Source organism: Heptranchias perlo, chromosome 1 (genome assembly GCF_035084215.1).
Source record: "Heptranchias perlo isolate sHepPer1 chromosome 1, sHepPer1.hap1, whole genome shotgun sequence".
Classification (NCBI taxonomy): Eukaryota; Metazoa; Chordata; class Chondrichthyes; order Hexanchiformes; family Hexanchidae; genus Heptranchias; species Heptranchias perlo.
This window is the reverse complement of record NC_090325.1, coordinates 30,576,277-30,589,376: the sequence shown is the minus strand read 5'-3', so window position 1 is coordinate 30,589,376 and position 13,100 is coordinate 30,576,277. Positions and strand designations below refer to the sequence as shown.

Here is a 13,100-nt window from a genome sequence, read left to right as displayed (position 1 = left end):
TCACTAGCATGTGGCACTGGTAGTAATCCTGAGATCATTACCTTTGAGGTCCTGCTTTTTGATTTATCTCCTAACTCCTTGAATTCACCTTGCAGGACCTCATCCCTCTTTTTTAACCTATGTCGTTGGTACTGCTATGGACCACGACCGCTGGCTGTTCACCCTCCCCCTCCAGAATGCCCTGCAGCTGCTCCTTGACATCCTTGACCCTAGCACCAGGGAGGCAACATACCATCCTGGAGTCACATTTACAGCTGCAGAAACGCCTATCTGTTCCCCTTGCAGTTGAATCCCCTATCACTATAGCCCTGTCACTCTTCTTCCTCCCCTCATGTGCAGTAGAGCCATCCATGGTGCCACGAACTTGGCTCTTTCTGCTTTCCCCTGATAAGCCATCTCCCCCAACAGTTCATTGGTATTACTTCTACAGTACAGTGCAGAGTCCTGAACACATGATTGTTTGTGTTGGAAAAGGAGCAACTGTTACTGTAAGCATGAAAATTTTTAAAGAAAAAACAGAATCAGCTGTTAGTTCACACTGGTCTGGTGGTATGAAATTGACTTTGAGCCTCATGAGAAGTGGAGAGGTTTTAAACTGAATGGATTTGGAATTGCAAAGGGCTTTACGTTGATTATGTATCAAATTGTCCTTGATGCTTTGTTTTATACTGCTGTTAAAAGTTAGTGAAAGTAAAACCCCGAGCAGCATTATGATGTGCTCTGTGTAGAAAATACAGAACAAGGAGTATGACTATCAAATTTAAAAGCAGTCTGTGGTCATAATATTCCAAAGTTATTGCACAGTTAGGTAGCATTATGAATGTAACATTATGTGATAGGGCCACCCAAAGCAAAATTGAGGAACCCACCATTGGAACCATGCAAGAAGGAAAAAAACTTTTTTAAAAAACTGCCAAGATGCTGGATCTGGAATTGCTGAAGAATTAATTTAACAGTTACTTGAACAAGCAGAATGCAGCCTGTAAGAAAATGGCATTCTGCACTCCTCATCCAGCGATCAAACTAGAAATTGGACTTGAAGTAAGCAAATTCGCATTCCCCAAACAATCCTGAGACTGGAAAAATCTAGCTCTGGACTGATGAGTGAGAGACTAGAAACTACAGAGGAACAAAGGGATTTGGGTGTTCAGGTACACAAATCACTAAAAGCTGAAATCACAGGTACAAAAAGTAATCAAAAAGGCGAATGGAATGTTGGCCTTTATCTTAAGTGGGTTGGAATTCAAAGGGGAGAAAGTAATGTCTCGGTTGTTCAGAGCCTTGGTCAGTATTGCGTTCAGTTCGGGGCACCGTGCCTCTGGAAGGATATATTGAACTTGAAGGGGGTACAGTGCAAATTTACCAAAATGATACTGGGGCTTAGAGTTAAATTATGAGGACAGGTTGCATAAACTTGGTTTGCATTCCCTTGAGTTTAGAAGGATGAAGAGTGATCTAATTGAAATGATAAAAGGATTTATCACAGATCAGCCATGATCTTATCAAGTGGCGGAGCAGGCTCGAGGGGCTGAATGGCTTACTCCTGTTCCTATGTTCCTATGATCTGACAGAGTAGATTCATAGATGTTTCTTCTGGTGGGAGGATCCAGAACAAGAGGGCACATTCTTAAAATTAGAGCTATCGTTGAGTGCCATTAACACATTACACCTCAAGTGGGATGAACACCAGTTTTTAATCTTAAAGACATATTTGCAATGAGTCTTGAAAGTAATCTAAAAGTCGGGTGCCACAGTCTAGAAGCTTTACAGTTGAGGTAGTATTGAAGCAAGAAAGAACGTGCATTTATATAAAAACGTATGTCCGTAGTATGTCCTAGAGCATTTCACAACCAATGGTTTACTTTTGAAGTGTGGTCAATATTACATAAGTAATTGTAGCAACCATGCAGCATGGTCCTAGGAAAAGCAAATGAAAAAAATGACTAGATAATTAGGGGGACTAGATGATTAGGGGTTCAGGTACATAGATCATTGAAGTGTCATGAACAGGTGCAGAAAATAATCAAGAAGGCTAATGGAATGCTGGCCTTTATATCTAGAGGACTAGAGTACAAGGGGGCAGAAGTTATGCTGCAGCTACACAAAACCCTGGTTAGACCGCACCTGGAGTACTGAGAGCAGTTCTGGGCACCGCACCTTCGGAAGGACATATTGGCCTTGGAGGGAGTGCAGCCTAGGTTTACTAGAATGATACCCGGACTTCAAGGGTTAAGTTACGAGGAGAGATTACACAAATTGGAGTTGTATTCTCTCGAGTTTCGAAGGTTATGGGGTGATCTGATCGAAGTTTATAAGATATTAAGGGGAACGGATAGGGTGGATAGAGAGAAACTATTTCCGCTGGTTGGGGATTCTAGGAGTAGGGGATACAGTCTAAAAATTAGAGCCAGACCTTTCAGGAGCAAGATTAGAAAACATTTCTACACACAGGAGGAGGGGACCGAGTGTAACATCTCAAAGTTTGCAGATGATACAAAGATGGGAGGGAAAGTAGAGAGTGAGGAGGACATAAAAAACCTACAAGGGGATATCGACAGGCTGGATGAGTGGGTGGAGACTTGGCAGATGCAATACAATATTGGAAAATGTGAGGTTATGCACTTTGGCAGGAAAAATCAGAGAGCAAGTTATTATCTTAATGGCGAGAAACTGGAAAGTACTGCAGTACAAAGGGATCTGGGGGTCCTAGTGCAAGAAAGTCAAAAAGTTAGTATGCAGGTGCAGCAGGTGATCAAGAAGGCCAACGGAATGTTGGCATTTATTGCTGGGGGATAGAATATAAAAACAGGGAGGTATTGCTGCAGTTATATAAGGTATTGGTGAGACCGCACCTGGAATACTGCATACAGTTTTGGTGTCCATACTTAAGAAAAGACATACTTGCTCTCGAGGCAGTACAAAGAAGGTTCACTCGGTTAATCCTGGGGATGAGGGGGTGGACATATGAGGAGAGGTTGAGTAGATTGGGACTCTACTCATTGGAGTTCAGAAGAATGAGAGGCGATCTTATTGAAACATATAAGATTGTGAAGGGGCTTGATCGGGTGGATGCGGTAAGGATGTTCCCAAGGATGGGTGAAACTAGAACTAGGGGGCATAATCTTAGAATAAGGGGCTGCTCTTTCAAAACTGAGATGAGGAGAAACTTCTTCACTCAGAGGGTAGTAGGTCTGTGGAATTTGCTGCCCCAGGAAGCTGTGGAAGCTACATCATTAAATAAGTTTAAAACAGAAATCGACAGTTTCCTAGAAGTAAAGGGAATTAGGGGTTACGGGGAACGGGCAGGAAATTGGACATGAATTTAGATTTGAGGTTAGGATCAGATCAGCCATGATCTTATTGAATGGCGGAGCAGGCTCGAGGGGCTGATTGGCCTACTCCTGCTCCTATTTCTTATGTTCTTATAGAGGGTGGTAGAAGTTTGGAACTCTTTTCCGCAAACGGCAATTGATACTAGCTCAATTGCTAAATTTAAATGTGAGATAGATAGCTTTTTGGCAACCAAAGGTATTAAGGGATATGGGCCAAAGGCAGCTTTATGGAGTTAGATCACAGATCAGCCATGATCTTATCAAATGGCGGAGCAGGCACGAGGGGCTGTATGGCCTACTCCTGTTCCTATGTTCCTATAATCTGTTTTGGTGGTGATGGTCAAGGGAGGAATGTTGGCCAGTGCACTGGAAAACATCCCACTCTTCCTTGAATAGTGCTTGGGGATCTTTTACACCTACCTGAGCATGCAGAGACGTCCTTGATTTAATATCTTATCCGAAAGCTGGAACCTCTGAAAATTGGTGTTTCATATAAATGCACATTCTTTTTTGCTTTAATACTACCTCTACTGTAAAGCTACTAGGCTGTGGCACCTGACTTTTAGATTACTTTCAAGACTCATTGCAAATATGTCGTATAGATTAAAAACTGATATAATGTGTTAATGGCACTCAACTATCCTAAATCAGCTCATTTGCATGATTAGTCACAGATCAAGGTATGGACCAGGTAAAGTGAAAGGAGCGCATTAGCAGTAGAACCAGAAAATTATGCGCAAGTGAATTATAAAGACGAACGGTCATCGACCTGAAACGTTAACTGTTTCTCTCTCCACAGATGCTGCCTGACCTGCTGAATATTTTCAGCATTTTCCGTTTTTATTTTATAGAGATGGGGACAATTGAAGGGGAGTGTCACAATGGGGGTGGGGGGGGGGGGAAGGATTTTTGACCCATAAGCAGCTTTTGCCAATGTTGAAAGTGCAGTGCATGAAGAAATGACAATATTGCACTGAAGTGTAAGCCTAGATCAAGTTGATAGTGGAGCATGTATCCACAAGCCTCTGGCTCAGATGATAATGTCACCAACTGAGCCATGTGTTGAGCTTGCTATTTCAGAGGTAAAAATGTTAGTTACCATCGGCATTCTGGAGGGAAAAAAAAATGTTCCTTTTGAAAAATTGTCTCTTTCCTCCAATGCACAACCTGCACCATTCTTCACATAATGTTTCATGTTTAAAAACTAAACTGATTTTGTGTTAATTTCTTAAACTTTTCTTTTTGTCTTTATAGACGGCAAACTGTGACAAGCACTCCTTGTTGGATTGAACTCCACCTGAATGGACCTTTGCAGTGGCTTGACAAAGTTTTGACCCAAATGGGCTCCCCCTCTGTCCGTTGCTCAAGCATGTCCTAAATATTCACACACCTATTTCAGTATCAAGACTGGACTAAACATAAGATGGAGTCCAATCAACAGACTTGAACAGCTTTTCTGTTGTAGTACTTGTGTGTTATCCCAGAGACTATTTGCTATTACAAAACAAAATCAAAAAGAATGGCACTTGATCTCATCAACTTAAGCACCTTGAGTTTTATTTTCCCACACCCAGATTATGACATAAATGTATTAGTATTAGTGTATTAAACACATGAATATAGCTTATGACTGAGGGTGGAAGGGAAAGCTGTGTAAAAAGACATTGTATTATGTGTTAATGCACATCATGTGTCAAGAGTGCTTGAGGTCCATCAGTAACATGTACAGTAATTCAGCTATGTTGATCCACTTACATATGCTGCATGTTTTAGAATGGTATTCTTCATTGCTAAATTGAACTTCTATCCTTGCCTCCTCCCGACATATGTATACACAGGATTACAATCTGACATAATTTAATCGCCAAGAATTGCAATAAAAAACAGGCAGAATCTTCTGATAAATTTAAAATGAGAAGCCATGATAAGTAGTTGGAAGTGGGAAACATAGCATTCATTTAATTTTTCTCAAGGTGTTGGATCATAATTACCACAAAATCGCCTTTGGCAGCAAAATATCAGTGGCAGGTAGGAATTCTTTTTTGTTTCATAAAGATTATGCAGTAGTGTTGCTGCAGGAGAAATGCTGGGTTGTGGCAGTGGAACATTGGACTAATTTGGACTCACTACTGAAAGAAGGACTAGTGTAGCACTACTGTAACTGGCTTTTCCAGGGATGGATCTGCAAACAAAAATTAGCAAGAATATGGTCAGATCTGGTATGGTGTTCATTATTAGTTTTGGTGAAGTGCAGAGTTAGCAAAAGTTTCTCTTCAATGTAGCTCACCTGAAACTGGAAAACTAAGTGAACTTCGGTGGATTGGAAATTTTGGAATCCTGCAGTATATTATCAAACTGTTGGATAGCTGGACCTTAGATTATATAGCTTAGTGGAGTTTTATTTAACTTTTGTCACCTGTTCAACCTAGCCTTGAATCAAGTGTGTGGTTTCAAAATGGTGTATAAATGAGATTCTCGTGAGCTATTTTAGCTTCTTGAGCTATATTCTAACACAAATTAAACAAAATAATAAAACAGTTATGGTACTGGTGGGTGTTGTCCACACTATTCCCAACATTAGGCAGAGGTTCTAGCTGTTCTTATGCATGCTGTCTGTTGCAGTATTTTGAAGACACCGTTTACTGTAATTGTCACAAACACTCAATGAACTACTGCTTGTGATTTTTATGTGTGGCAGTGTCACTATTTTGGGAAATTAAAATTCTTCGGACAAAAGAAGGGTCACATTTGGCAAGGTTTCCAAGAATGTTTTAATGAGAAATTATTAAACCCCTTGCATGTAACTGACACTTTCCATTACTATGCTTGCCTATGACTGCTAATTGTGAATTTTGATGTTGCCTTGAAGGTGTTCTTTTCCCAGCATTGAAAATTTGTGAAACTGGATAGTAACAGACCTAGCAAAAAGACCATTTCAACAAGTTGTTGAGCAATTTGTTTCTGGAATTAACAGTATTGGTGACTGGGGTTTTATGTCTGAAAGTTGCAGTGCCCCATGTGTTGTGTATAGTTTTTATCAGTGAAGTATATTACTCACAAAATGGCATTTGAAATCTTGGGTATTTTTTATTTATAGATGATGCCAATCACTGCTCTTCACTACTAGTTGATACCCCTGGTTCAGAATCATCAGTGCAAACCAGGAGGGTTGTGCCATTTTAGTTGAAGTCTAATTTAGGGTAGTACTGTAAAGGGGAACAAACTTATATGCATCATATTTTAAAACCCTTTTAGGTGAGTTGTGAGCTTGAAGGGTAAAATTGTGGGAATTGCAGCTTCAATATTTTTAGTCATTATTACTGCACTGGCATAATGACTAAATGTATCATGTTAAAGGTAATGAATGTTGGCTGCATATGTCTTTCATTACTCTGAACTAAATTGTATCTTAAATATTAGGTTGGACTTCTAGTACATGCAGACCATCCGATCAGGCAAAATATTCCTTTTTGTTTGGTCTAACGAAAGCTAAAAATTGACCAAATAAGCATTATACTGCTTTTAATTTCTTCTCCTTCCTCCCCATAGCTGTTAAATATTCTGAATTTAATATAATTTTACATATGAATCAAGTGTCTTAATCATTTTAAAATTGCAACTTATATTTAAAGACTGCTTTTCTTAAGCAGTGTTTTGACTTCAATTTTGAATTGCATTTGAGATATACCTGCAGAAGGGCACAGTGCATTTGCTGCTACCAAATTAGCCTTGCAATTTCAGTACAATGTCAGGATAATAGCTGTACATGTTGTTCATGTTCCTCAAACACTACAAACTTCTGCACCCCAAAAAGCTTCAAGAATACATATTTTAATGTGTTCTGATTGTTTGGGAGGGTGGCTGTAGGTGGTTTTTTTTTGGAGGGGCTGTGACTTGTAAAATAGAAAACAAAAATGTACAACTTACTAATGATTCTGTGACCTAGCTGTCTGTCATATTTCCCCTTTTTTGTGGCAGTAGCAGGATTGCTTTTTAAATTTCTTTTACATTGTTAATTCCTCTACATTACACTAGTGCTGTACTTTGTAAGTGCAGCTAGTGATAGCTTATTTTTTTGAGAACAAAGATGGCCAGTGTTAATGCTTCAAAATGGTGGAGGCTGTGGCTGCTTGTAGACCATAGGGGAAGTTTCTGTTTGCCATAGAGACTTGGGAATGAAAGGAAGCAGCACCAAATAATAGAAAATGGGCCAGACTTTTTAAAGAAAAACTAGCAGAGCATTTACTGTTCTATTTGTGAGCTTGTTTTACCAGTAGAATTCTGTATTGGTAGAACTTGTGAATTTGAGAGGAAAAAAGCTTCAGGCTTGTTGCATATGCAGACTAAGTGAATACACTAATAAAGTTTTAATTCTGATGTTCTTGATGTTTTTTTCTTGTGCTGAGTGTGGGGAAGTATTGTGCTGTGAGCTTTAATTCAATAACTGGATCAAGAGCACTGAAACCCATACCTGAACACTGCACAGAATTTCATTGCAAATGTTTGATCCCAGCTCCCAGAAGTGAATAGACTTTCATTTCTTCTTTGGTTATATTGTTTTTGCTCACTTTTCTACCAAGTTCAATATATTGCTGCAGTAGGCCTTCCAAACGTTGAATGATGGGAGAAGACTTGTGCAGTAGGAGTGGACTTGAAAAAGGTGGGGGGGGGGGGGAAATGTGGTACTGAATGGAACAACAATCAGCATCCCAACAATCTGCGTGTAATATTTTAAAGCTTCGTTAGTACAAGGTATAGATTTATGAAAATTTGGGTAAATCACCCTGCTCATATCATTCAATCTTCAATATCTCTTGCCATTTTGTGAGGTTGAATTAAAGTTGGGGTGGGTTCACTATGCCTAGTACTATCAATGACATTCATGTTTTAAACTGTGCACCCTTGCAGTCAGAATGCTCAAAGCCTATCTCTGTAGTTTTAGGGTTAGGTCCCCAATACTCAATCCACCAGCAACCAGGTGAAATGAGTCTTGGCAGTGGTCAGTCAGACTGCTGTCTTGTCTGGTGAAATAATTCACACCTGTGGAGAGCAAAAACTAGACTATCCCAACACATGCTAACCACCTTCTCTGTTAGGTCATTATGTTATTATGCAGGATCAACCAAGAGTGGTTATCAGCAAGACATCATTGGATCAGTATGATCTAAGATGAAAGAGACTGTATGGAGAAAAGAGACCAGTGTATAATTAAATAAGTAATGCTGCACTATTTTTAAAGCCATCTGCCTTTTTTAAAACAAGGTAAATGACATTCCTAATTCAAGCAATTTGGAGTTGGGGTGGTTAATTATACGATGTTTAAATCTGTTTCAGCCATAAAACACAGCAAGATGCCAAAGTGAGTCACAGGTTTATACAACTAGAAAAAGCTACTGGCTTGAGTTTGCATTATAAATTAACTTTGTCAAAGTGTATCCAACCACCCACACTTACTGTGAAACATATTTTAAAAAGGAATTCTTCTAGAAAGCTCAACAGGAAGGTATTTTTTCACCGAAGAAGGCATTAGAAATTGGGTGGAGGGCAAGAAATAGATGATTTTTGGCATTCATTTGATTTACCAATCTAGCAGGAAACACCAGGGCTGATTTTTTTCCTATGCTTTATGTCCAGGAAATACTTATTCCTTAGATGCAAAGTATAGGAAAAAGGGGTGGAGACCTGTAATGCTGGCCATCCCTCCATTGTTTCCTCTTTGTTTGCCAGCAGGTCGCCAAGAAGAAGTGGGTGTTTGGTCCCGTGCCCAGAAAGATAGATAGTTACCTTTTTTGTTTTTAGGCCCAGCTGGATGACGATCAGAGCTTCAGACCTGCGGCTGCTTTTTTCGGACAGCAGCCAGAAGCCCCTTGACACCAGCTGCCAGTCCCCCTGCTGCTGGTCTCTCAGGCCTGTAGCAATGGCTGGCTTGCTGACCCCCATTGCTAGTTGCGAGACCCTACCAGGAGACAGGCCTTTGCCAAGGGAGCGTCTGGGCTATTTAAAGGACCTGAAATAGAAAGAGGGGTGGGTTCAGGTCATTGCAGGCAGAGAGTGCACTTCAGATGTGTTCCATATGCTTGGCGCCCAGGCATAGGGGCCACAGAAAAATTGGCTCCATCACCTCCTGCATCCGTTCAGGATTTTAATTTATTTTCCTTGTCAATCCTTTTTTTCTTTTTTCTCTTTCCCCAACCTGACTACTGGTTCAATCTCTCCATCATCTGCTACATGAAATATGTTTGAATATAAAATAGTTTTGTTGTACAGTCGCTACATTAAAGTGAAATAAGTTTAGGTTTTTATATTTCAAAGTTTTTTTATTTCAAAATAGACTTTATTCATAAAATTTGTATAAATACATACAATAAAATTTCAAATCATGCTTCAAACAATACAATACAGGTCATATAATTTGCAACAGTACATACAATACACTTCAACAGTCCTGGTACAATCAATGTAGTTACGCATCATACATTGTACATACAGTTCATAGCACCCTCAGGTGCCTCATTGCATTACAGTCATTACCAGTTACATGTACAGTACATGTCATTACATTCAAAGTACCTTTTTTTCAAAAAATATACTTTATTCATAAAATTTGTAGCAAAAACATACAATACATTTGTCATATCACATTCCAATCGTACACAATACAGATTATACAATTTGCAGGTTAAATCAAGTACAGTTCAATGGACACATTGTGCATAATTACAGTTCATGACACTCTGGGGTGTCTCATTGCATTATACTCAATACAGATTATTGATTTCAGATTCATTACAGGTACATTACAGCAATTTGAATTTTACATTCTGCCCGGGGCGGGGGGGGGGGGGGGGGGTTTCCCTGATTGCAGCCCCTCAGTATACAATGGCGGGAAGGCTCTAAATGGTTGCCTTTCCCCACAGAGCGTTTGCGGCGGCCGCACCAAGCTTCAATGCGTCCCTGAGCACGTAGTTCTGGACCTTGGAATGTGCCAGTCTGCAACACTCTGTCGAGGACAGCTCCGTACATTGGAAGACCAGCAGGTTTCGGGCAGACCAAAGTGCGTCTTTCACCGAGTTAATGGTCTTCCAGCAGCAGTTGATGTCTGTTTCTTTGTGTGTCCCCGGGAACAGCCCTTAGAGCACGGAGTCCTGTGTTACGGAGCAGCTCGGGACGAACCTGGACAGATACCAATGCACCTCTCCAGACCTTCTTTGCAAAGACGCATTCCAGAAGGAGATGGGAGACTCTTGTCTGCACTGCAGCCTCCTCAGGGACAATGTGCGTTGGTGCTGAGAGTCCGGGAGTGCATGAAGGATCTGACAGGAAGGGCCCTTCTCACCACCAGCCAAGCTATGTCTTGGTGCTTGTTTGAAAGTTCTGGCGATGAGGTGTTCTGCCAAATGACATTGACAGTCTGCTCGGGGAACCAACTGACGGGATCCATCGTCTCCTTTTCCCGCAGGGTCTCGAGGACCTTGCGTGCGGACCACTTACTGATCGCCTTGTGGTCGAAAGTATTTTTTTGCATAAACTTCTCGACGAGGGACAGGTGGGGTGGAACGGTCCAATTGGACGGAGTGTTCCGTGGCAGTGTGGCCAGGCCCATCCTTCGCAACATCGGGGATAGGTAGAACTTCAGCACGTAGTTACATTTTGTGTTTTCATACCAAGGGTCCACGCAAAGCTTGATGCAGCCGCGCACGAAAGTGGCCATCAGGATGAGGGCCACGTTGGGCACGCCTTTCCCCCCCTTTTCCAGAGATTTGGTCCATTTTTGATCTCCAGATAAAGTGGAAGATGGCTCGGGTGACTGTCACGGTGCAGGAGCTAGGTATGGGCCAGACCTGTGCCAAGTACAGCAACACTGAGAGCACCTCGCACCTGATGACCAGGTTTTTGCCCACGGTCGAGAGGGATCGTTGATCCCACAGTCCCAGTTTCTGCGTCACCTTGGAGATATGCTCCTTCCAGTTCTTGGTGCATGCCCCGGAACCACATCCCCAGCACCTTCTGGTAATCCGACCTGACAGTGAAGGGGACAAAGGATCGGTCGGTCCAGTTCCCAAAGAACATGGCCCCGCTCTTGGTACGATTTACCCTGGCCCCTGAGGCCAGTTCGAACTGGTCGCAGATGCTCATCAGTCTGCGGACCGAAAGCCGATCCGAGCAAAAGACGGCGACGTCGTCCAATATACAGGGAGGCCTTGACCTGAGTGCCTCCGCTGCCTGCGATCCGCACCCTCCTGATGGTCTTAGCAAAGGGTTCGATGCAGCACACGAACAAGATTGCAATGCACAGCAGCAACCTGCATGTCCATTTTTCAATTCTGGGTACCAACAGCCTCATCTTCACTATAAAGATATTGTGGGGGAAAACTTTTCTTAAATTTGTATGTGAATTGTGTTACAAACCAGTTGGAAAGCAGACATGCATGAATCAAAACCGTTGTCCAGTACTAAAGAGGAATATTTTTTTCAAAAAACAAGGATGTCTTAAATCCATTGCATATCATTAGCACAGCAGTCAATGTACCTTCTGCTGAACAGAATCCCGTGACAAACAATATTGAATTTTGTGTAGGTGATGTAGTGTAGATGCGGTGGAAATTATTAATGGGGTGCAAATTCTCAGAGCAGACTGACCCCAATTACCCACAGCCATACTTCTGGGATGAGTTCAGTATCCAGTCACTAATTGTTTTTTTTAAATCCTTGATACTTAGTTTTATCAGCAGTTTGGCTTCTCCCCAAATAAATGGAACCTTGGTGATTAAAAATAAAGAATTCTTAACATACAAAAGTTAGTGATGAAAATTGTGTGTGTGTAAATGGTTAGTAACAAGAGGTAAAGTTTAGTTCGATCCTGATTATCCTGAAGCCATACCTTGGGGATGAACTCTTTATCTCATTAGTAATCGTATTGTATTATCTATATCCATCCTTTTCCAGTATTTTTAGCCTCTTCCAATCTTGCTGCATCAAACAGATGTCATTTAAATTTGTGCAAGACAAATTGAACCCAGTGTTAGCAAGGTCAGACCATTCAGCTTTTAAGAGAATAACAGTAACTGATTGCAAACCCATTTAAATGAATGGAGGTGGATATTTTTAAACAGTGATCCATAGAGAAAACTTGATAGTTTTTAAAACAAATTAAACCGGCCAGATGTCTGCATAATGTGACCTGCATAGTAGTAGCAGTTTGTGTTTGGTACTGTGTTCTCGATCTTGAATATTGAAGTAGAATTTGAGAAATTATGGAACAATTCACAATATTGCCAAATTAATCACTTTTTTTGTTTTCAAGCTTTTATGTTCCAAAGGGTTGATTATGAAGCCTTGATAGTTATCTGGCAGCTATAAGCAGCTTATTCTGTTGCCTCAGCTAAATGTGTTTGGTTGCACTAAAGTATTGCAATTTCAGTAAGTCGGCCAGTAAGCTTGTTAGTCAAGCTGTTCAACTGAAATGTATTAAGCAGTTGTGAAATTATTCCCAAATGTGTGTTTTGGCCTCCTTCCCCAGACTGGCCTTTTGGGTCAGTGGGTTTCTCCATTTTAAAACCACATAACTTCAGAAAAATTTCCCCTTGACAGAAGAGTTTTATTCTGTAGCTTTAGGACCCAATTAGAAAAGCAGTTGGCATAAGCAATTGTGAACATAATCAAAATATTACTTGGTGAAAATATTACTTGCCATTAACAGGAATTGTATATTGAGGGTGAATGTAGTATGAGCTACTGAGCTCATACTACATTCTCATGCCTGCCTGC

The 13,100-nt window shown here is 40.9% G+C and overlaps 1 protein-coding gene across 2 annotated transcripts in view; it reads left to right on the top strand.

Annotated features, from left to right (window-relative positions):
• smad2 (SMAD family member 2) overlaps positions 1 to 7,713 on the top strand; it is a 157,011-nt gene extending 149,298 nt beyond the window's left edge. For both annotated transcript variants that reach the window (XM_067983328.1, XM_067983319.1), the window contains one exon: positions 4,587 to 7,713. In XM_067983328.1, coding sequence (XP_067839429.1) covers positions 4,587 to 4,710 — 124 coding nt within the window. In that variant the 3' untranslated portion in view covers positions 4,711 to 7,713. The remainder of the gene's footprint in view (positions 1 to 4,586) is intronic.
• The last annotated feature ends 5,387 nt before the right edge of the window (positions 7,714 to 13,100 follow it).